The 22,278-nt window shown below is 36.2% G+C and overlaps 3 protein-coding genes across 4 annotated transcripts; 1 reads left to right on the forward strand and 2 right to left on the reverse strand.

Moving 5' to 3' along the window:
• Positions 1 to 147: 147 nt before the first annotated feature.
• On the reverse strand, positions 148 to 5,275 carry LOC310740450 (immunoglobulin superfamily member 6). Its single transcript, XM_083567157.1, has 6 exons — positions 5,058 to 5,275; positions 3,091 to 3,426; positions 2,909 to 3,006; positions 2,721 to 2,771; positions 1,979 to 2,092; positions 148 to 1,893 (listed from the first exon to the last, which is right to left on the reverse strand). Exons 1-6 carry the CDS (start codon positions 5,107 to 5,109, stop codon positions 1,834 to 1,836), a joined length of 711 nt encoding a protein of 236 aa, XP_083423283.1. The 5' UTR covers positions 5,110 to 5,275; the 3' UTR covers positions 148 to 1,833.
• Positions 5,276 to 14,203: 8,928 nt separating this feature from the next.
• Positions 14,204 to 17,595, forward strand: kdelr2a (KDEL endoplasmic reticulum protein retention receptor 2a). The gene is made up of 5 exons (XM_083565721.1): positions 14,204 to 14,541; positions 15,518 to 15,618; positions 15,712 to 15,870; positions 15,955 to 16,207; positions 16,549 to 17,595. Exons 1-5 carry the CDS (start codon positions 14,451 to 14,453, stop codon positions 16,581 to 16,583), a joined length of 639 nt encoding a protein of 212 aa, XP_083421847.1. The 5' UTR covers positions 14,204 to 14,450; the 3' UTR covers positions 16,584 to 17,595.
• A 102-nt stretch (positions 17,596 to 17,697) lies between these two features.
• LOC310739638 (uncharacterized protein) lies at positions 17,698 to 20,733 on the reverse strand. Of its 2 annotated transcripts, none has more exons than XM_083565722.1 (5): positions 20,610 to 20,733; positions 20,106 to 20,180; positions 19,327 to 19,495; positions 19,078 to 19,216; positions 17,698 to 19,001 (listed from the first exon to the last, which is right to left on the reverse strand). In XM_083565722.1, the coding sequence occupies exons 2-5, from the start codon at positions 20,130 to 20,132 to the stop codon at positions 18,941 to 18,943; spliced, it is 396 nt and encodes a 131-aa protein (XP_083421848.1). In that variant the 5' UTR covers positions 20,133 to 20,180; positions 20,610 to 20,733; the 3' UTR covers positions 17,698 to 18,940. The 2 variants fall into 2 exon arrangements, with proteins under 2 accessions (XP_083421848.1, XP_083421849.1); XM_083565723.1 differs by lacking the exon at positions 20,610 to 20,733 and adding an exon at positions 20,286 to 20,514.
• Between the last annotated feature and the right edge of the window lie 1,545 nt (positions 20,734 to 22,278).

Consider the following 22,278-nt stretch of genomic DNA (forward strand, 5'->3'; position numbering starts at 1 on the left):
GGTTGCACACATTGCACTTTATGCGGTGAGGACAACTTACTTTAGTTGTTAGCTGTGTTTTCTGTATGTAGCACCAGAGTAATGGAGGAAGCTAAATAGAAGCTATAAATGAAAGCTACAAAGTTGAGGTTCAACAAAGAAAAAGCCTTTGTAGTGACAAGATTTTATTTAATTTATTGTGAATTTAATTCTATTACATTAGGGGCATCTCCCCCATTTTTAACCAAGAATAAAACAAGTAAAAAATATGAGCTTCAGCAATTCTGTTGATGTACCGCAGCAATGGACCAAAACAGCAAATGAAGCATCTATGTCTTATATGTTTGTGTTTACTACTCATACACAGCTGTTTGCTATTCAAACACACCTGTTCACTAATCAAGCATGCCTGTTTACTAATCAAACATACCTGTTCCCTAATCAAACACATCTACAGTATTTACTAATAGAAAATGCCTGTTTACTAATCAATAGGGCTGCAACTAACGACTATTTTGATAATCGATTAATTGGACGATGATTTTTTCCAATTAGTCAGAATTTAGATTTTAAATGTAGATTTAGTGTTTAATTGAATCCGGTTTAATTGAATCCATCACTATGTCGCTAGCCAGGTGATTGCACAACCTGATGCTCACAAGTCATGACAGACCAAATCAAGTGCGACTGTCCTGAAGTTAGGATACAAACAGTGTGCACAAAAGCACTTCTTCAAACTAAAACATTTTCACATGATGAGGGTTACACAGTAGTTAATTTCCGTGCTGAAGTGTTACACCTTTATCCATGACACCAGTGTGTTTTCTATTTCCTTTTCACAAGCGTCTGTGCTAACTTGCCATCATGCTTACCCGTAACTTGAGCAGCCCAACTAAGCGATAACGGCATTCTTTGACAATTAATTTTATTATCGATTTGAATAATTAGTTGTTGCAGCCCTACTTATCAAACATACCTGTTTACTAATCAGACAAGCCTGTTCCCTTATTAACCACACCTGTTTACTAATCAAACCGTACATATTGTTCATCAAAATAAAAAAGCTGGATCGAAAAGCCAGTTTAATAAGCATAACAATGAATGCAATAAACATATCTAAAAAGTGAGATTTACAGGTTCAGAGTTTCAGGCTCTGCTCAGTGTGTCTGACAGCCATGTGCTAAAAAAAGGCTAAAAAATCAATTCAGTTAATAAACAGATACTGTCAAAATATCTGGAAACAATAAAACATTACTCAAGATTGAGATACTCAGTAAATTATATTCCAGGTACTCCCATTGAGGAAAGGCTGTAGTTTTCAAAAATATAAATAAATGAAAATATCATCTATACAATAGAATGGGTTTTCCCAGGCAGCCACACACATGTTCTTCTGCTTTAGCTATTTATTTTGGTCCGCATTAACTACAAATAATCTGTTGCCTAATTAAACATAATAACATTGCAACCATTCTTTTAAATTCAGCAGCTACTTTGTTAACTTCTGTCTTTAAATTTGACTATATGAATAGCAGTGAACAAATAAATAAAAAACTATGAATTATTGTATCATGTAGAAGCAAAAATAAGCAAATGGTTAAATGTATGTAAAAAGGCAATGGATCATTACGGAGGTGATGAAGCAGAGAATAGTGTCCCTCATTACCTCAATACAGTCTGTGGCAACGGTACAAGTTTCAGTTTCACACTATTTTATAATATTTTGGCAGTTTGACTTATAATGCTATAGAACAGAGAAACAAGAACTATTCACTGTTCCTTTATCGGTCAATGAAAAATTTTCTGTTCCTCATGTTCTACGCAGCAGAACTCTTTTTGTGCTGAGTTGATGTTTTATCGGGCCCTTTTCAGGTTTTGGTAAATGTCTTCTTTCTGAGTGCGGGACTTTGGAGCCTGTAAAAGAATCAATGATATTTATTAGACACATTCATTGCACACACTGGCTTTTTATCTGGGTGGATCAGAATGACAAGAAAACCTTGTTTTCCGGTGAAACTTCAGTGGACGTTTTTTTCTTGTTTTTTCGCAAGTTCCTCTTGCTGTAAAGTTCTTGCACCACAGCTCCAAAGTGGACTCTCCTGGTTGAGTCACCCTGAGATGCGTAACAGAAAACACATCACAGATAGATTAGCTATAAACCTTTAAACACACACACAGGTGTCCAGTTAACCCACTTAAAATATTATTTTGAGAAAAAAGTACAGTTCATATATACCTAGAATTAATATTTTACACCACAACCATGTAATAAATGCTTAGTTACAAGCATTTCAAGCAGTGATACACAGTTTTAACAACAGTGTAGACAGAGAAGTGAATTAGATATAACAAGATGGATAACTAAGGATAGATATCTAACATATGTAGGACTAGTTTTGAAGGTAACATAACCCATTTTCAGAAAGGCAAAAGAAAATACGTCCTCTATTATATGAGTACTAGAATCAGTGGAAGTTTCCACTGGGAACTAATTAAAGTCACAAGCGTGCAACACTATAATGTGGTCTAAGTAAAACCAAAAATAAAAACACAATGGGCTGTGCTATGCTGTTTAAAATAATATGTTATTTTTTCTTCTACCATAGCACTAATATTAAAAAAGAAATAACATTATAAACCATTTATAGTTATGTAATTAATGTTATGTAATGTCTATTAGTCGTTAGAACAAATATAATAAATTAATTAATAAACAACCAAATAAATAAATGAAACAATACCTTGCCCTGTCTTTGACTTTGGCTTCTTTTAAATGGCTTGACTCGTCCAGTCTGAATAGATGCATTTAGTCAGGTTAGATTGGTTTAATTTTATATGGCATATGAGTTCAAACGTGTTCTCTGTAAATATTTATTTTTATGTATTATTTATTATAATTAATTTATTATTTAAGAAAAAAACACTATACCTTTATACAGATAAAGAAAACCAGGACAATTAAAATGTAGAGGGAGAGTAAGACCACCAGTGTGAACAGCATGATTTGCCCAGCATTATATTCATTCCCTAAATGCAAAAAAGAAAACAGAAATAGATTTAACAATGATTCCAGAATCAACACGTTTTCTGTTACACAGCAAGGCATCTTACCTTTCACTGTCAGTGCTGTGCCATTCCCAATAGCCTGTGCACCACTGCCTGTGGAAAGGGCATCAAATACAGCGCAGTGATACACGCCGTCATCAGTGTGTGAGAGACTGTTGATGTGTAGATCTGCTCCTTGCAATACATACTTCATTGCCTGATTCTTTATATCCAGCTGATAATAGGAGTCTGTCCTGAACACATACCATTGCACCTCATTCTGATTTTTCTTTTGGCAAGTGGTGTTGAAGTGGCAGGAGATGGTGATTGACTGGTTGAATCTCCCATAAAGATGCTCCTGTGGTTGTGTTACCATTATGATGCACTTGCTTTCTGAGAGTTCTGTAATAGAAAGATTCAAATATTAACTGCATCAGTGTCGGGCCGTGCATTTCACACTTAGGCCTTCAATGGTATTCTATCTGAATCAGTCCACCTCTTAATCACACCATGGCTATTGACACCATCAATATTATAGAGAAACGTAGTATAACAGAGTCCTGCATCAGAAACAGGTTTCTCAAACGGTGAGAATGAATGCCTTCACTTAAAAAAGAAACCCAATGAACACAATTAAACCAGTCTCTTTTCAGCTCTGACAAGTGCAAGCTTTGACAATTTAATCAAAGGACGTGAAATTGACGATGTTATTCTATGCCTGCTCGAGGGCCTCGGAGTCGGCAATTTGGAATCTGATTGTTTAAAGCAACATCCTTCGAGCAGCTATTTTTAGATTCAGTGCACCAATAGTGTTCATTGTGAAGTAAATACGGTAGTTCCCTTTGATCCTAGCAACATGTGATATGACGGCTAAAATGGGCTGAAAAAGTTTTTTGCTGACCCCAGAAAAAACTAGGAAATAAAGAGAATATTCTATTGGGAATAATGTAATACATTTAAAAATATATGTTTAAATATAAGTCAGTGATTCTGATACTGTTTAGGCCAGCAGAGAAGGCCTTGCTGACCCTGATGGCCCGCTACTGCTGTGCACACATCCAGTATATAAGGCTCGTGAAATTGTAAAATTAAACTATAAAATGATTACTTAAAGGAATCATCCACTGTGAATAAAATTCATATTAATCTTTGTACTTAGCAACAAACATTAATTCTGTAAATAAACAATTAAGTTGACTTTTTTTAGTTCAGACTGTTTTGTATTACTGATTGTAGTGACAGTATGATTTAACCCTTGTTTTTTCACTGTCCGAACAGAGTGATGCAGCAGCGATTTATAAATTAAATTTGTCCAGCTCTCTCATCTGCACACTGTGTTCCACAGTTTACATTTTCATGCTAATACCTCCACTAACACCATCGTCCATGTCATCGTCCCTGTCTCTGCTTTAGCTCACTGTGCCAGCAAAGCACAGTACAGTACAGGCATTGCCTTCTGATATTCAGTATTTGTCCCCACAAACACTTTCTTATAAGTATGGCCTTGCATATTGCTGGAAATGGTAAATAGGAAAAAAGGTGTTCTTGTTCTTTTCCTTTTGGGAGAATTAAACTCCATAATAACTTTGCTAGCAATTGCACTTCTAACAAACAATATAACAAATACTACAATATAAACATATTAAATATGTTTTTATGCTGGAATTGTCTTTAGTGTGCTTGATCACATTTTTATTTTAACTTAATCAACATATATTTTAGAATTATATGTTGGTTAAAAATGATCTGTTTTAATTAGTCATTTTCAGGTTTTCATTTTCATCACCCAGTCACAGCTGACAAATCACAATGTCTTAAAACACTGCTTTATCTTTTCTAATCTAATTATTTTTCACATTTTCTAATTATTATAAATTGAACTTTAGTTTTATACAAAGTTTATTTATATTTTCAAATAATGAAAGCTTCACTGTAAATAATTTAAATAGTATTAAATAGTAAAAAAGTATTTCAGTATTTACATTAACATTTGTTAAATGCCTTGAACATCAATGTAGAAAATAGTTTCTTACCTGGGGTATAGGTGAAAATGAATATAATGTAAATGAAGAGGTAAAGAACCATCTTTGTTTGGTTGAAAGTATCGCTAGAACTCTATCCGTGTAAACTGTGTAATGTACAGAGTTTCTTCAGAGTTGCTGACAAAATCAAAAGTTTGATCAAAGAGAGAAGTGGACAAAACCTTTCACCAGGGCTCTTCCTTCCTCTCTTAGAGCATGACCAGTGCAGTGAATTTACCATACGCGTGTGCTGAGTAACCTTCAACAAAGAAAAGAAAAAGCTTGTCATGTATTTCCCTGCCCAAAATGTATTTCATTTATAATAATAATAATAATAATAATAATAATAATAATAATAATAATAATAATAATAATGTATTATCTTAAAATTTATGTCCAAATATATTCAAAAAAGAAGTTAGGCTATATATAAAGTTAAATGAGTTATATCCAGGTCTTTTATATGTTTCACATGTAATCATTAAAAAGAAAGAAATTCAGAAAGCTGAAAATGTTAATTTTACTTTGTAGTACATGACAGTTTCTATCACCTTCTTACAATCATTATGCCCTCTACTGTCATAGTATGGTAAATTTACTACTTAATCATCATCATTACTATTTTTATAAAACATTTTTTTTGTTTTGTTTTTTACAGGTTGTAGCACATACATCAAATCACCACTTTTTTTTAAAGCAAAAGGTGAATGGGTTGTTTATTGCTGTATGTTGGTGTTGAATAAATGAGATTCATTAATATAATCTGGTTGCTAGAACTTGAAGAAACCATAACTTAGACATGATATGGACTATAGATCTTACACGAAGCAACCTAGAGTACCAGTCAAAGCTTATACCTGAGTGTTTTTTCTTTCTTTATAAATAGCTTTCAACAATATACAGTGAGGAAAATAAGTATTTGAACACCCTGCTATTTTGCAAGTTCTCCCACTTAGAAATCATGGAGGGGTATGAAATTGTCAACGTAGGTGCATGTCCACTGTGAGAGACATAATCTAAAAAAAAAAAATCCAGAAATCACAATGTATGATTTTTAAACTATTTATTTGTATGATACAGCAGCAAATAATTATTTGAACACCTGTCTATCAGCTAGAATTCTGACCCTCAAAGACCTGTTAGTCTGCCTTTAAAATGTCCACCTCCACTACATTTATTATCCTAAATTAGATGCACTTTTTTGAGGTCATTAGCTGCATAAAGACACCTGTCCACCCCATACAATCAGTACGAATCCAATCACTAACATGGCCAAGACCAAAGAGCTGTCCAAAGACACTAGAGACAAAATTGTACACCTCCACAAGGCTGGAAAGGGCTACGGGGAAATTGCCAAGCAGCTTGGTGAAAAAAGGTCCATTGTTGGAGCAATCATTAGAAAATGGAAGAAGCTAAACATGACTGTTAATCTCCCTCGGACTGGGGCTCCATGCAAGATCTCACCTCGTGGGGTCTCAATAATCCTAAGGAATGTGAGAAATCAGCCCAGAACTACACGGGAGGAGCTGGTCAATGACCTGAAAAGAGCTGGGACCACCGTTTCCAAGGTTACTGTTGGTAATACACTAAGACGTCATGGTTTGAAATCGTGCATGGCACGGAAGGTTCCCCTGCTTAAACCAGCACATGTCCAGGCACGTCTTAAGTTGACCATTGGATGATCCAGAGGAGTCATTGGAGAAAGTCATGTGTTCAGATGAGACCAAAATAGAACTTTGGGTCATAATTCCACTTAACCTGTTTGGAGGAAGAAGATTGATGAGTACCATTCCAAGAACACCATCCCTACTGTGAAGCATGGGGGTGGTAGCATCATGCTTTGGGGGTGTTTTTCTGCACATGTGACAGGGCGACTGCACTGTATTAAGGAGAGGATGACCGGGGCCATGTATTGCGAGATTTTGGGGAACAACCTCCTTCCTTCAGTTAGAGCATTGAAGATGGGTCGAGGCTGGGTCTTCCAACATGACAATGACCCGAAGCACACAGCCAGGATAACCAAAGAGTGGCTCTGTAAGAAGCATATCAAGGTTCTGGAGTGGCCTAGCCAGTGTCCAGACCTAAACCCAATAGAGAATCTTTGGAGGGAGCTCAAACTCCGTGTTTCTCAGTGACAGGCCAGAAACCCGACTGATCTAGAGAAGATCTGTGTGGAGGAGTGGGCCAAAATCCCTCCTGCAGTGTGTGCAAACCTGGTGAAAAACTACAGGAAACGTTTGACCTCTGTAATTGCAAACAAAGGCTACTGTACCAAATATTAACATTGACTTTCTCAGTTGTTCAAATACTTATTTGCAGCTGTATCATACAAATAAATAGTTACAAAATCATACATTGTGATTTCTGGATTTTTTTTATTTTTATTATGTCTATCACAGTGGACATGCACCTCTGATGACAATTTCAGACCCCTCCATGATTTCTAAGTGGGAGAACTTGCAAAATAGCAGGGTGTTCAAATACTTATTTTCCTCACTGTATATTAATACTGAAGACATCCAAACTATGAAAGAACACATGAATTATTGAGTAAACGAGTGTTAAACAATGCAGCATATGTTTTAGATTTTAGATTGTCCAAAGTAGATAAAATAGTATGTGTACTAAGCATGGGCGTAAATTTCATTTAACAGTAGGGGGGGGGGGGGGGGGACAAAACATTTCTCATGAGCAATATTTGAAGGGGGACACAAATAATAGTCAAATTTTACTTACAGTATAAAGACACAGTGTCCCCACAGTGAAAAACTTTTTTCTATCATTATTATTGTAGCATGGAGACTGCGTAAATTACAATGGTAATTTAAACTGCTTTACATAAATTAAGTCATAAAAAAAATAATCAGCAATAAAAACAAGGAATAAAAGAATAAAAATAATAAACAATAAAAACAAGGAATTAAAAAAAAGGAATAAAAAAAAAAGGTTTAACATTTTATTTACAAATTAATTAAGACACTTAAGAACAGAATAGAAATTGATTATAAAACTACAGTGGGGTCAGTTCGGACATAGCACAGTGCTCATTTAGTAAATGCACAGCTAAACAATATGCTAATTGTGACTGTTAATGTAAGTTAACATTATGCCAAGTCGTCCCAAATAAAACACTGCATGGGAAACGGCTCTGGCGTGTTAGCATGTGCACTATGCTACAAGCTATTGTAAACAAGCTAACATTCACTAAATAAGTCATATTTTAATTGCTAATATAGCAGATTCATGGAAAATTACATCAGTAATCAGCATTTTTGCTGCAACTAATTTATGAATGAGTCTGCATCAACTACATTAAAGAGAATCGCTTTATTTAAGGTAAATAAAATACCCTAGTTAATGAAGTTGAACATTAATTGAGCTGCAGCCACACACCTGTCTCGTGTGTGTAGGGGGAGGGGGGGAACTCAACTGTTTCTAAATGCACAATTATTTAGGTATACATACATATATTTTTTCAGATAATAGAGAATAAATTTACTAAAATGTAATAGAGAGTGCAATTTTTTTAAAGTAATCTTTTTTGAGGCGGGGGGGGCAACCCTTCGGATGGGGGGGGGGGCATGTCCCCCCCCGGGATTTATACCCATGGTACTAAGCAAAGTAAATTTTAATGACAGCAAATTAATAGCATTTTTTCTTCAGGTTCACGTGGTAGTCAGTTCACATGTGTGGCTTGTCAAAAGTTCACTGTGACAATTCTTATCTTCTCAATGTGCTTTAAACCATCAGTTGTTTTGTGCAGAAAAAAGGGTGAGCATAGAGTCAATAGTAAGGTAGTAAATTAAAGTGAAAATAAAGTCCATCATTACATCATTACATCATTTTAAGAAATTATGGTTAGTCATTTGGAAAAATCTCAAGAACTTAAAATGTATCCCCAAGTGCAGTCTCCAAATCAATCAAACACTATAAGGGGGACAGCCCCAGGACAAAAAGACCAAATGCTACCTCTGCCGCAAGTTTATTACAATTACCAGCCAAACAAACCAACAATTTACATAAATGATTCTGAGTTCAAGTAGCAGGCATATTTCAATATCCACTGTTCAGAGGAGACTGCGTGAGTCAGACTTTCGTGGTCAAATTGCAGCAAAGAAATCATTACTTCTGAAAAGCAACAAACAGAAGGCTAAGAAACACAAGGAATGAACATTAGGTCAGTGATGAGTCCAAACTTAAGATTTTTGGTTCTTACCACTGTGTCTATGTTAGACGTAAAGAGAGTGAATTGATGGTTCCTGAATGTGTAGTTCCCAGTTTGAAGCATGGAGGAGGGGGTGTGATGGTGCGGGGTTTTTTTAGTTGGTGACACTGTTTAGTCCAAAATTGAGGGAACACAATCAGCATGGCTACCAACCTTTTTTGCAGTGACAGTGACCACGAACACCACCTATAGGTTATGTAAGAGCTATTTGTTTAAGATGGAGAATAATGGGGTTGCTTTATCATCAGATGACCTAGCCTCCAAAATCCAGTTGAGATGGTTTGGGATGAATTGGACCAAAGAGTAAAGAAAAAGCAGCTAACAAGCACTCATCACCTCTGAGAATTCCTGGGCAAAGCTGTAATCAAATCAAAAGATGGCTATTTTGAAAAATTGCATTGATGAATGTTGAAAATAATACACATAAGGAAAAAACACTGAAGGAGAAGGTGTGTCCAAACTTTTGACTTTTGCTAATTTATTAAAAATGTTGTAACAGCTATAAATATAGATAATTATGCTCCTACCTTTTTTTTTTTACCACTCAGATTTTAAATGCTGATAAATTTGCTATTACCTTAACTGACCAGCATATGCTGATTCTTTACCATGTCCATTTCTGGAATTGTTTGGCATTGTTTGCAGTCTGTGGAATTCTGGGTCAATTAGGTGCAAAGTGTTAATGATCAGTCAAAGAAAGCCAGATTCCAAGGCTAGCCTGGCCCTCAGTGTACAGTCACTGATAGTGTATTTTTTTTTAAAGAAAACATAGGCGCTCAGATCACATATACATCCAGACACAAAATTAATTTTGATGCGGTTCACTAAAGTGTGGGGACTCCCAGGGGTTCATTATTAAGAGGCATAGTTAAAGAGTCTGTAGTGAAAATTATAACTAATTATCATAGTTATTATATAATTTTTATTGACTTCTCAAAATTACTACCCTATTCACTGACCACTAGAAATGTTTTAAAAATAAAGCTGTTAATGTTCATTGTAAAGTTGAGGAATAGAAGCTCTGTGGCTTCAATAAAAAGGCAAATTATTATTGTACACTTAATACAATATGATGATGAGCATTATATATATGTATAGTGGAATTGAGTTCTGGCAGATCAGAGAAAATAATTTTACAGTCAAAATGGTTTCTTGGCTATGAGTGTTTATTAGCTACACATTTACTATTGGTCTTATTTAATAGACATAACCAAATCTTCAAGATATTGCACCGACAATATCTAATGTAGAAAGGCGGCAATGTGCAGCTACCTGGGGGAACAACAGATTATTTCTCTATACTAAACACTGAGGAGATGAACTGAGCAGAAGATATCTTCTTCTACCCATAACACAAACACCTGCATAAGTGTGGCGGTAAGATGGCAGCAACATCTGGGATGACATTATCAGTTTATAATCTTCTGTTTGAAGAAAGAAATTATGCAAAAATAAAAAATATATATTATATTCTTATTAGAGCAAAATGACCAGGAATCTACTGAATTTAGATATATTTTCTGACTTTTTGTATCAACACTGTACACAAGCAACTCCTATAAGAAAAAAAGACAAATAAATATAACCATAAGGAGATTCGAGGTTTCTTTTAGGCACTCTGAAAGCATTGTGTCCTTCTAGATTTAGTTTGTATTTATTTGATGTTTGTTTTGAAGTTAATTATAGTGTTTGTATTCCAACAGGTAATTACAGTTTGCTTCAGACCAGGGGGGAGAGGAAGACTCACCACACAGGAGCAAACACATCCCAGAGTATATCTGACTCATGCACACATCCTGCCACCCATACACAACCTAATGCATGCATCCGTGACTGCAGATTTACAACTGATGCATGATTGTATAATAAATTAGAAGAACATTTATGCAGTTTCTTTTTATAATGTGATATTGCTTGAAGTTGTGGTTTTAAAAATCCACAACTATGTAAATGATGCTATATGGTAGATTTGTATAATAAAGTAATTCTCCCATTTTAATATATTTTAATTACACTATTAGTCCCTAAAGGTGATTTATTTTTGTCCATCTGTTATCCCAATAGTTTCAGATGTTAAAGTGTGATATATCAGTTTTACCCAACCACAATACATCTTTTATTTAATGATGCATTTTAATTAACATTTTTAATTGCTTGAACCCAGTTTTACAAAACTTTTAATAAAGCAATTACATAAAATGAGTTATATATGTATTTGATGTTGATGTTGAAAATTTATGTTTTAGTGATAATATACTTTCAAACACATTGTAAGTATATTGTAAGTATTGTAAGTATATGCACACTGTTAACATAAACTTATACTATAATTAGAATTTAACGCAATGTCACTGTGGCTATTCACTCTTCTTCTTTTTCTTCTTTCAGCTGCTCCCGTTATGGGTCGCCACAGCGGTTCATCCGTCTCCATACCCCTGTGACATGATTGTACATGATTGTACAATAAATTAGAAGAAAATTTATTCAGTTTCTTTTTATAATGTGATACTGCTTGAAGTTGGGTTTTTAAAAATCCACAGCTATGTAAATAGTGCTATATGGTAGATGTCTTCTACATCTTCTTCTTTTAAACCAACTACCTGCATGTCTTCCCTCACCACATCCATAAACATCCTTCTTGGCCGTCCTCTTTTCCTTCTTCCTGGCGGCTCCATCCTTAGCATTCTCCTACCGATATACCCCATGTCCCTCCTCTGCACATGTCCAAACCATCTTAATCTAGACCCCCTCGCCTTGTCTCCAAAACTTCATACATGCACGGTCTCTCTAATAAAATTATTTCTTCTGACCTTCTCTGTACTCTATACTTTCTTTACTCTATACTCCATCAATATTTTTAAAGCAAGTATTGCATCTGTGGTGCTCTTTTTTGGCATGAAACCATACTGTTGCTCACAGATGGTCACCTCTTTTCTCAGCTTGGCTTCTACTACTCTTTCCCATAACCACATTGTGTGACTGTTCAACTTTATTCCTCTGTAGTTACTGCAGGTCTGCACATCTCCCTTATTCTTAAAAACCTGTACCAGCACACTCCTTCTCCATTCCTCAGGCATCCTCTCATCTTCCAAACTTTTGTTGAACAATTTGGTTCAAAACTCCACTGCCATCTCTCCTAAACATTTTCATGCTTCTACTGGTATGTCATCTGGTCCAACCGACTTTCCACTCTTCATCCTCTTAATAGCTGCTCTCACTTACTCCTTACTAATCCTATCCACTTCCTGCTTCACAATCTCCACACCACCCGACCTTCTCTCTCTCTCATTTTCCTCCTTCATCAGCTGCTCAAAATACTCACTTCACCTTCTTAACACACTCTCCTCACTATTTAACCCTTTTCCATCTGCATCCTTTATTAAACAAATTTGCAGCACATTTTTCCCAGCTTCTCCCCTCTGCTTGGCCAATCGGTAGAAATCCTTTAGCTAAACTGTCCCTTGCCAACACCTTACAGTCTTCAATCTCTTTCAGGTTGCATCTCCTGCATAGAATAGAAGAGAATAGTCCACCTGTGTGCACCTTCCTCCACTCTAATACATCACATTAAAATTAAAATACATTAAAATAAGTATTTACCACTACCATTTCCATGCTTTTAGCAAAATCTACCACCATCTGCCCTTTCACATTACTCTCCTTAAGGCCATATCTACCCTTCACCTCCTCATCACCTCACCACCTTCTCCTCCATCTGACAGCCCACTTGTGGAGCATAGGCACTGATGACATTCACTCTATCAGAAGCTCTCTTCACCTCCACTACACTCTTACTGTACTCTTCCTTCTGTGTCACCCCTACACAATTTATCTTTTCATCCACACCATGATAGAACAGTTTAAACCCACTTCCAATGTTCCTGGCCTTACTCCCTTTGTCGGAAAGGATTCCCATTCAGTTGTATTTCCACGCTTCACCACTAGAGGCAGATACACAGTTTACCACTGACATCACAGTGAACCGTTCTCCATCGAGAGTATAAAAGGCCAGAAACCGAGCAGCAGTGGTCATTCAGCATCACGCAACCTACCAAAAACATCTAGTAGATGACAGCAAGAATCACACACAATCAATTCTAAACCCAGAAAAGTTTGAGTGTTTCCTGTACCGTGTTTTTACTGACAAGCTGGGGCGAGTACAATCTCCTGATCAACACACACCATATAGTGAAACTCCCTTACAATTGGTCCTTCAAGCTAGAGAGTAAACCTTCCTAATACCCTTTTTCCCAGCTATCTCTCCCCCTTTACCAGTCATAGTGCCAACATTAAAAGTGCCCACACTAACCTCCACTCTCCTACACTTCTCCTTTCCCTGGTTTTCTCTACTTTTACTTCTTTGGCCAACAGTAATTCAATTTCCACCAGTACCCTGTTGGCTAACAATACCTGTGTCGGTCATTGGTTACCCGGGACCGACTGATCCAGTATGAAATTTTAGTTCATGATACTCATATTTGATTTGGAACATGTTTTATGTTGGATTCCTTTTTCTAATGCAACCCTCCCCAATTATCTGGGATTGGGACCGGCACTAAGAGTGCACTGACTTGTGCAACATTAATATCTAGGTTACTGTCTATTCCATACCGAAAATAAGATTTTTTTTTTGCGCATGCATGAAAATGCTAGAGAATCATATATTATATATATAATTTTATTTGGCACATTAATTGTAGTATTAATAGATCATATCTATCTATCTATCTATCTATCTATCTATCTATCTATCTATCTATCTATCTATCTATCTATCTATCTATCTATCTATCTATCTATCTATCTATCTATCTATCTATCTATCTATCTATCTATCTATCTATCTAGTCTTTATTTATTTATTATTATTATTATTATTTTTTTTAGGTACCAGGTCTAAGCCACCCAGACCCCTCCTCTCTCCCACCACCACCCCTGTGGGCGTGACCAAGCCACGCTCCGTCTTTAACTACTTTTCCCGGCTTGCATTGTAATTTAACTCTTGGCCACGTCCACCGGCCACGTCGCCCCGCGTTCGCCATATTTCTCGGAGGAATGCGCTGGAAAAGTGTTGGAAATCGGTGCAAGCACGTTTCAGCCGTCTCGCGTTCGTAACAGCCGAGAGAAAACCGTCGTCTCGATTTGGCCTCCTGTAGGAACACTGCAAAAAAAAAGCCACAATGAATATCTTTAGGCTGACCGGAGATCTGTCTCACTTAGCGGCAATCATCATTCTGCTGCTCAAAATCTGGAAAAGCCGCTCCTGTGCAGGTAAACGGGGCAGCTAGAGGGGCACATTGGTGGGCTTTTTATATTTTATACACTGCTTTGGGGTTTTTATTTCTGTGGGGCTGCAGACAAGAACATTTTCAGTTCATTTGAATAGAAAAGCAGTTCTTTCCTGTTTTGGCTAGTTTACTGTTAGCAGGCTAACTAAAGCTAACCAGTCAACAGCTTTTCGTTTGAATGAGCCCAAGTAAATTTTGATTGAATTGTGAAAGTCCTGATTGATGTAATTAGGAGGTAAAATACAATGAATGTTGGGGTATATTGTTGGCACAGAGAAGTAATTTAGGGAGCTTTAACCTGAGGTTAATAAGTGAGCTAGTCAGCGAACACTAGCTAATGCTCAGGGATTCTCGTCAAAAGTAGCTCCTATAAGAAATGCAAGATTTAATGGTGAAAATCTAACGATTGCTGCGATATTATCAGTCACAAAGATTGCAGTGAATGATGCCCTGATTTACGCTAACAAAAATTACATTATCTGAATATTTAGTTGTTTTAAAGCTGCAATGTTGAGTGTCTTTTACATTTTCTGTCTCTCGCATTGTTATTTCTGCTGAATAGCTGATTTTTCTTGCAATAGAAAAGACCACGATCGCTTTGTTACTCTTTGATAACCCTAAAACACCAACAATGCCTAGTAGATAACGTCGATCGAGCCATGCCAAAGTGCAAACTATTTGAGTTAACAGCTTTGCATTGCTTTCTAAAACCTGTGTGAATTGTGTGTAAATGAAGAGTTGGTAAAATACCTTCAGCATTAACTCGATCACTTCCAGCTCTCCCGTGACGTGGCAGGACCTTATAGGCTTCATCACACTGCACTTCTATGCACATATCCTGGTTATCAGCATTACTGTTGTTTTTTAGGCTTGGGTCATCGCATGAACATTTGCTTGCTGTCCATGTGCTGTCTTGTCTATGCATGCAAGCGTTGACTGGTTTTTTTTTGCATTTCTAGGAATCTCTGGGAAAAGCCAGATCCTCTTTGCATTGGTTTTCACAACACGTTATTTGGATCTGCTCACCTCCTTCATTTCTCTCTACAACACGTGCATGAAGGTAAGCAGTTATTTGTATAATTTTTGTAGATGCAAACAATTTAGAGTTTGCATTCACCCCAGCGTTTTTTCCCCCTTTACTTTCTCTTACTAGATCATCTACGTTGGATGCGCCTATGCCACTGTGTACCTAATCTACATGAAATTCAAGGCAACTTATGATGGAAACCATGACACCTTTAGAGTAGAGTTTCTAGTAGTTCCAGTGGGAGGCCTGGCCTTTTTGGTCAACCATGACTTTTCCCCTTTGGAGGTAGGTTACATGTAAAGGTCATTCTGTATGAATTGATTTTGCATAACAGAAAGGAGGCAACCTGTCCCTATGTTATAAAATCAGATCCTGTGGACCTTCTCCATCTACCTGGAGTCAGTGGCCATCCTGCCTCAGCTCTTCCTGATCAGTAAGACCGGAGAGGCTGAAACTATCACCACCCACTATCTGTTCTGCCTGGGTGTCTACCGTGCCCTCTATCTTTTCAACTGGATTTGGAGGTTCTACTTTGAGGGCTTCTTTGACATGATTGCCATTGTGGCTGGGGTGGTCCAGACCATCTTGTATTGTGACTTTTTCTACCTTTATGTCACAAAAGGTAAGGACAAGAAGTTAGAACAAAACAAAACAGAGAGAGTAAATCGCTTAGTGATTTGTTGTCGGGTTCAAAACTCCACTTCTGGGGAACCAGTGTCCTGCATTGAATTGAGTTTTTGCTTCTCCTACCATACCTGATCCAGGTCATGATTGTCGTAATTATCTAATCAGTTGGCTTGAATGGGACAGTTTCCCAGGACTGGAGTTGAGAACACCCTTTATTCAAAGGGTCATGTTACTTAGAAACAAATGACAGTCCGATGAGCTATGGTGATAATTGATTGGGGAACAAAGCTGTTTGATTAAGACCCTGTTCTGCTATTATTTTTGTGGTCCATACAGTGCTGAAAGGAAAGAAGTTAAGCTTGCCAGCATAAGTGCCAAAGAACAGAAGACCTGTGTCACCATTCAGACTCATATGGGGGGCACGGGCCAGCAATGCCACAGCAAGAGGCCGAAGACAGAAAGCGCATGTGAAACTGCAGCTATTTGTGAAAATGTCACCTGGATAGAAAAAAACGACAGCACAATGACTGCAATGAGGACTTCTCGTGGATTTGGCAATGGAAATTTTTGTTTTCAGCATCTTGCAATACCTTTTTAGTGCTGTAAAAAAAAAAAAAAAAAAAAGTAAACCTACTTTTCTATGTGAGGTGTTCCACAAGTTTAAACACTTAATGTTAGATTGGCCAGATTAAACACACCCTTTAACTCCTACTACAAGTACTTTTGAAATTTTTATTTGTGGTCCTAAAGTTTCTAGAAGTCTCGGATCAGGTAAAGTTTGTTATTTGACATAAGTGACAAATTCTTATCCACAGAATTTTTTGAAACCATCTACTTTTTCACTGTAACATGAAATTGCTTTAGACTCCGAAGGCCTTTCCATGTTCATAAATACACAAATGCCTTTTATTTAGTTAAACAGCATTATAGACACTATATAAGCAGAAATGTCTTTTAAAATGAGTGTTTTGTACTGCCAAATCATTCAGCACTGATTATTCAATATATTGGCTCCAAATTATTCTGGATTTTGTATCTCTGTTAAGGCTGTAGTCATCAGTACTCATGATGTAATGCACAACACAGGACAAGATAATATTAATAGTAGTATAATTGAGTATTTTGTGCTTTAGATGAAATAATTTATCAACAAAGCTCATGGAATTTAATATGGTGTGCATATTATCAAAAAGATCTGGAGAGAGTGAATGTGTGTGTTTGTGTATATATACAGATTTCATAGAACATGTGTTTTTGTTTTGGATACTTATTCATATATTCAGTATGCTTGATGTCCCCCTTGATGAGTCATTCTGCTAGGGTTTTCATTTTTGTTGAGTTTTTACTTTATCGCCTCCAATAAAAAAAATTTTTACAGGCCAATTGTTTTTTTTTTTTTTTTTTTGTGTAACCCTCATTTTGCCTTTTTTCTAAATATTAAAGCATTAGAGGTTTCATGCTATTTAATCAAAACGTACATTGATATTTTAAGTTAACATGGTTTATTTATAATGAAAAGGCTTTTAGCTCGTTCTTTTCATAACTAAATTGTGTCTTACAACATAGATGTAGGATGTGAAGAATTTTTTGCAAATTCAAGAGTAGATGTGTGCAACAGTTACATATACAGTGCATTCATGAACATAAGCAAAAATCCTTTATAATAAACTACAGTAAAAGCAGGAAGTAAATATTGCTGGAAAAAAAAAAGAAAAAGTAAAAAAAATAATAGTAGGCATCAGATACCCACATATAAATGTTGACCTATACAAATATAAGCATTAATCTCACAAACCACACTGATTACCTGGAATAACAGCAATCTTACATTTCTTTTAAAAGGATATAGACTCTGCAACATTACATAAATTGACCAGGAATGGTTTGACAGGTCAATATTATTTTCTGTATCATATACACTGATCAGCCATAACATCAAAACCACTGGCAGGTGAAGTAAATTACAGCAATTATCTTGTTACAAGGGGTCCTCCCATGGTTGTTGAAGTGGATGTTGGCAGATGGGCAAGCATACAAGTGATTGACAAATTGTGATGGAAAGATGACGGCAAAATATCCCCGAAATTAGCACTACTATCAATCGTGTGTAGTGACGGCTAGTTTGGCTGATTTAAACGCACATCGACTGAAGCCCAAATTGCTTAAAAAAGTTACAGATGGCTACAATAGAAATCACAACACTTGATTAGTGCTGCGTATAGTGTACAGCCCTGGGTAGCTAAAATATGTACGAGCATCAGAACTAGACAATAGACTTATTGGAAAAAGGTGGTCTGATCTGATGAATGTAGAATTTTTTAACATTAGGTGATTGGGCGATCAGGCATCTGTGGAATGTGCTGGACAAACAAGTCTGGTCCACGGAGACCCCACCTTGCAAGTTAAAAAATGTAAAAGACCTCCTAACATTCTGGTGCCAGATACCACAACACACCTTTAGGTCTTGGAGTCACTGTCTTGATGAGGCTTAAGGCACACTATTAAGCATGTTATGGCTGGTCAGTGTATGTAAGGGTATAACACAATATGCTGTTTCTGGCAATAAAAGATCAAATCTACTCATAAAAAAGTTGAAAATGTAAAAGATTTAAATGTAACAAATATTTCAGTTTATTGAATCCCATTGCACACTAACTGGCTGAAATATAAGATGTAATAAATAGAGAAAATAGGATGTGCAACCTTAATGCATTGACTGTATTACCACTCAGTCATTTAGGTCTTTTTTTGTCTCCATGTCTCCTGCGGAAACTGTCTTTTCAGGTACTCTATTGGGCAGAAGGAAAATATTAGGCATAAGACATTGGTGTAAGAATGTTAAGTAACTCTGGGGAGATAAGGTACCTGGGAATTAAAGAGTAATTCTGGACATGTGAGCCAATAATATACAGAATGCTTAGCACACATGAGATCCAGAAGGCCACTAGCGCAAGACAGCAGAGAACACAAAGCAAGATGACTCCTCCAATAGTCAGCAGGAATACTGTAGAGGAAATATAGCCAGTAAAGTAATGTGAGCAGTAAGTGAGAACTGGTCCACTAAAACAACATCCTGTCTATGGGTTTATTTGCACTCTTGGACGCATCCCTTACTTTCAACAAAGATGCTATACGCCGTAATAGTGATGAGTGTAACAACGGCAAACGCAAAGAAAAGCCCAACAGGTACTGAGGCTGTTACAGCAAAAACCAGCAGCACAAGTGTGATGAAGGGGTGGTCACTCAGATACTTTCCCGCATTGCTGTTCAAGAGGTCAGCGATCTAGAAAAAGGATGAAAAACTCAAATCATTTTTCATTTTAAGAATGGTTGCAACGGTCGGCTTCTGTACATACATTTTACAACAAATTAAAGAGAAAGTGGTTCCAATTGTTAGGTTTATATTTATTAGCTGTTAAGGGGACATTTAATGTTTAAAAATATAGTTTAGAAACTTTTTTTTCATGGTCATATTGGTCTATTTTCAATATTAACGGTTATTTATTTAATGGCTACTGATAACTGTGCATATGAGATCTTGCTTTTTTGTTTTTAGTGGATTTAATTGCACTAGAACTAATACCTCGGAACTGCTCCATTTGGGTTTTTTTCTGGGTTTCTACTCTAGACATTTGGGCCTTTTCTGGGTTTCTACTCTAGACATTTGAGTCTTTTCTGGGTTTTTACTCTAATTTGCCTCGAAATGTGAACAAATCTAAGAACGGTGTCCTGTGATGGACCAGTCTCCCATCTAGGGGGTATTCCCAGTTTTCTCTCAGATGAATGAATGAAAAAACAAATGAACACCTGTATCACTACAAGTCAGCATGTCTGACTTGTTGAATGGGAAAAAATTCCCCCAATGCATATATAATTTTATTAAAACTTTATACCTTGGATTCCCATTTGAAGTCCTCCATTAAACCTCAAATTTTAATGGAACGCCTTCAGCAGCAGCACTTCATTTCCTTTGGAAAGATTTGTAAAGGATTTACAGTAAAAAAATAAAATAAATGCATATTATATATATCTTTAATATTCAATGTTTCAAGTGGGCAGTATCGAACAGAAACCTGAGCTCCTTCTGAAGTAGCATTAGCGACCAAAAAGTTCAGTATGAGTAGGAAGCGCTTGAGGAAAATAGGGAGTTAACACTTTCCTTGTAGTCTGTTTTAAGGTCTACGGTTAATGGTTTTAGTCTTCAAAATTAGTCATTATGCTGAAAATGTTGTCTAAATAAGCTGTGCAGCAACAGCAGCTATATTTAACAGTTGTAATAATGTCGAGTCCTTCCTGGCTTTCTTCATTGCGCCCTCGACAACAACAACACAGTCAGTCTGACAAACACACTAACACCCTTACAGTAAACAGAATGTAAAAGAAAGTAATACAGATACCTGCTCATATGAAAAACCCAATTTCTTTAACTTTTTAAAAGGTTTAAATAAAATGGCCAGGTTTTCAAAAGTAAGAATTTGGTCGTGTTTTCTAAAACAAGCCACCGTATTTAGAACGACGCCTCCTCCTCCTCCTGCACAATGAAGTCGTCCATCGATTGGACGTAGAGAAAGAAAAAGACAATGAAATTGGAGAACAAAATAACCAAGAAAAACTCTAATGAATTTCTCACCAATCCTTTAATTAATGCATGTATTGGTGTTAGTGTTAACTCATACTAGTTCTCTAAACACACTATGTTTTCTGTTCAGTATCTACATGATCTTCACAATGTGAGGTACACGGAATGTCTTTGTCTGGGTTCACACTTCTCTGGTTACCATGTCTTCTTACCCAATCAGGAACAGTTTTAGCTCAGGTCTTTTTCCAGTGTGTATATATACTTGTCTGTAATCTGCATTAAACTGAATAACATATTCGCCATTCTGTGTGTTGTGCGATTCTTCCCTAATATGAAAACACACCACGGGCATCGTGGAAATCGTACAAATCTGCGACTCATTCATTAATAGACAAAAAATGTGTTAACTTATAATAACTTCTACAAGCAAATAAAGATGCTTTAAAATACATTTTTAATTTGTACGGAACCACCCCGGGTTATTATGTTTCAAAGTACTTGTTTCATAGTCTTTGCTTGACGGCCACTCAAACATCCAATCAGTGGGCAGCTTTTAGGAAGTACTGACCAATCAAAGTGTCAGAATCGCACAGGGCGGGTTTGGTGGAACGACGGGTAGGGAAAAAATACATTCAGTGTATGAATAAAATATATATATTTTAAGAAACGACACCACCTAGAGGTCAATCCGGAACATTTCATGTGTTCAGGAAAACTTTGATTACATTAAAGTAGGAAGTTGCCTTGATTTTGATCAATAATTTAAACTTATATACCAATTAAAAATAAAATCACTGAATTTATTTTAAAACATTACTCTACTGATGCAATAATGTGGAACATAAACTATAATTGAAGAACATAGCTTGCGTTTTTTTGTGATTTAACTTTTTTTTTGCTGAACAAAAGTGATGCTTTCCTAACCACAGCAATTATTCGATATGATCCGAAAATGGTACTTCTACATTAGGATTGTGTAAAGGTCAATGCATTTCGGGAGATTTGGCTTTACCCCCTGTTACAAAACCTTAATGTGTTTGTAGGTCTTAACTAAGACTGTTAAAGCAGAATTAGGATAAAAAATACCACTACATTAACCATATACATGAACACTCTTTCCCCTCCGATGTATACGTATATAAGGCTACTACTACTACTACTACTACTACTACTACTGCTGATAATAATAATAATACAACAACGGTAATACCGTATTAATTACCGCATTTTTGTAATTTGCTATTTTTGCTCTCATTCTTGTTGAATAATTTGGATAATGATTATTGTTGATTGATTGATTGGTATCATTGATCATGATTATGACGAATGTTATTAGGCTTATTATTTGTATTTTTGATGATTATTATTAGTGTTTAGATTATTACTATTATTATTATTAGTATTAGTTGTAGTAGTAGTAGTATTGTCGTTGATAATCATGGCTGTTGTTCGTATGATGATAATGATAGTTAATTATTATTATTATT

The sequence above is a fragment of the Silurus aristotelis genome (genome assembly GCF_946808225.1).
Source record: "Silurus aristotelis genome assembly, chromosome: 17".
Lineage (NCBI taxonomy): Eukaryota > Metazoa > Chordata > Actinopteri > Siluriformes > Siluridae > Silurus > Silurus aristotelis.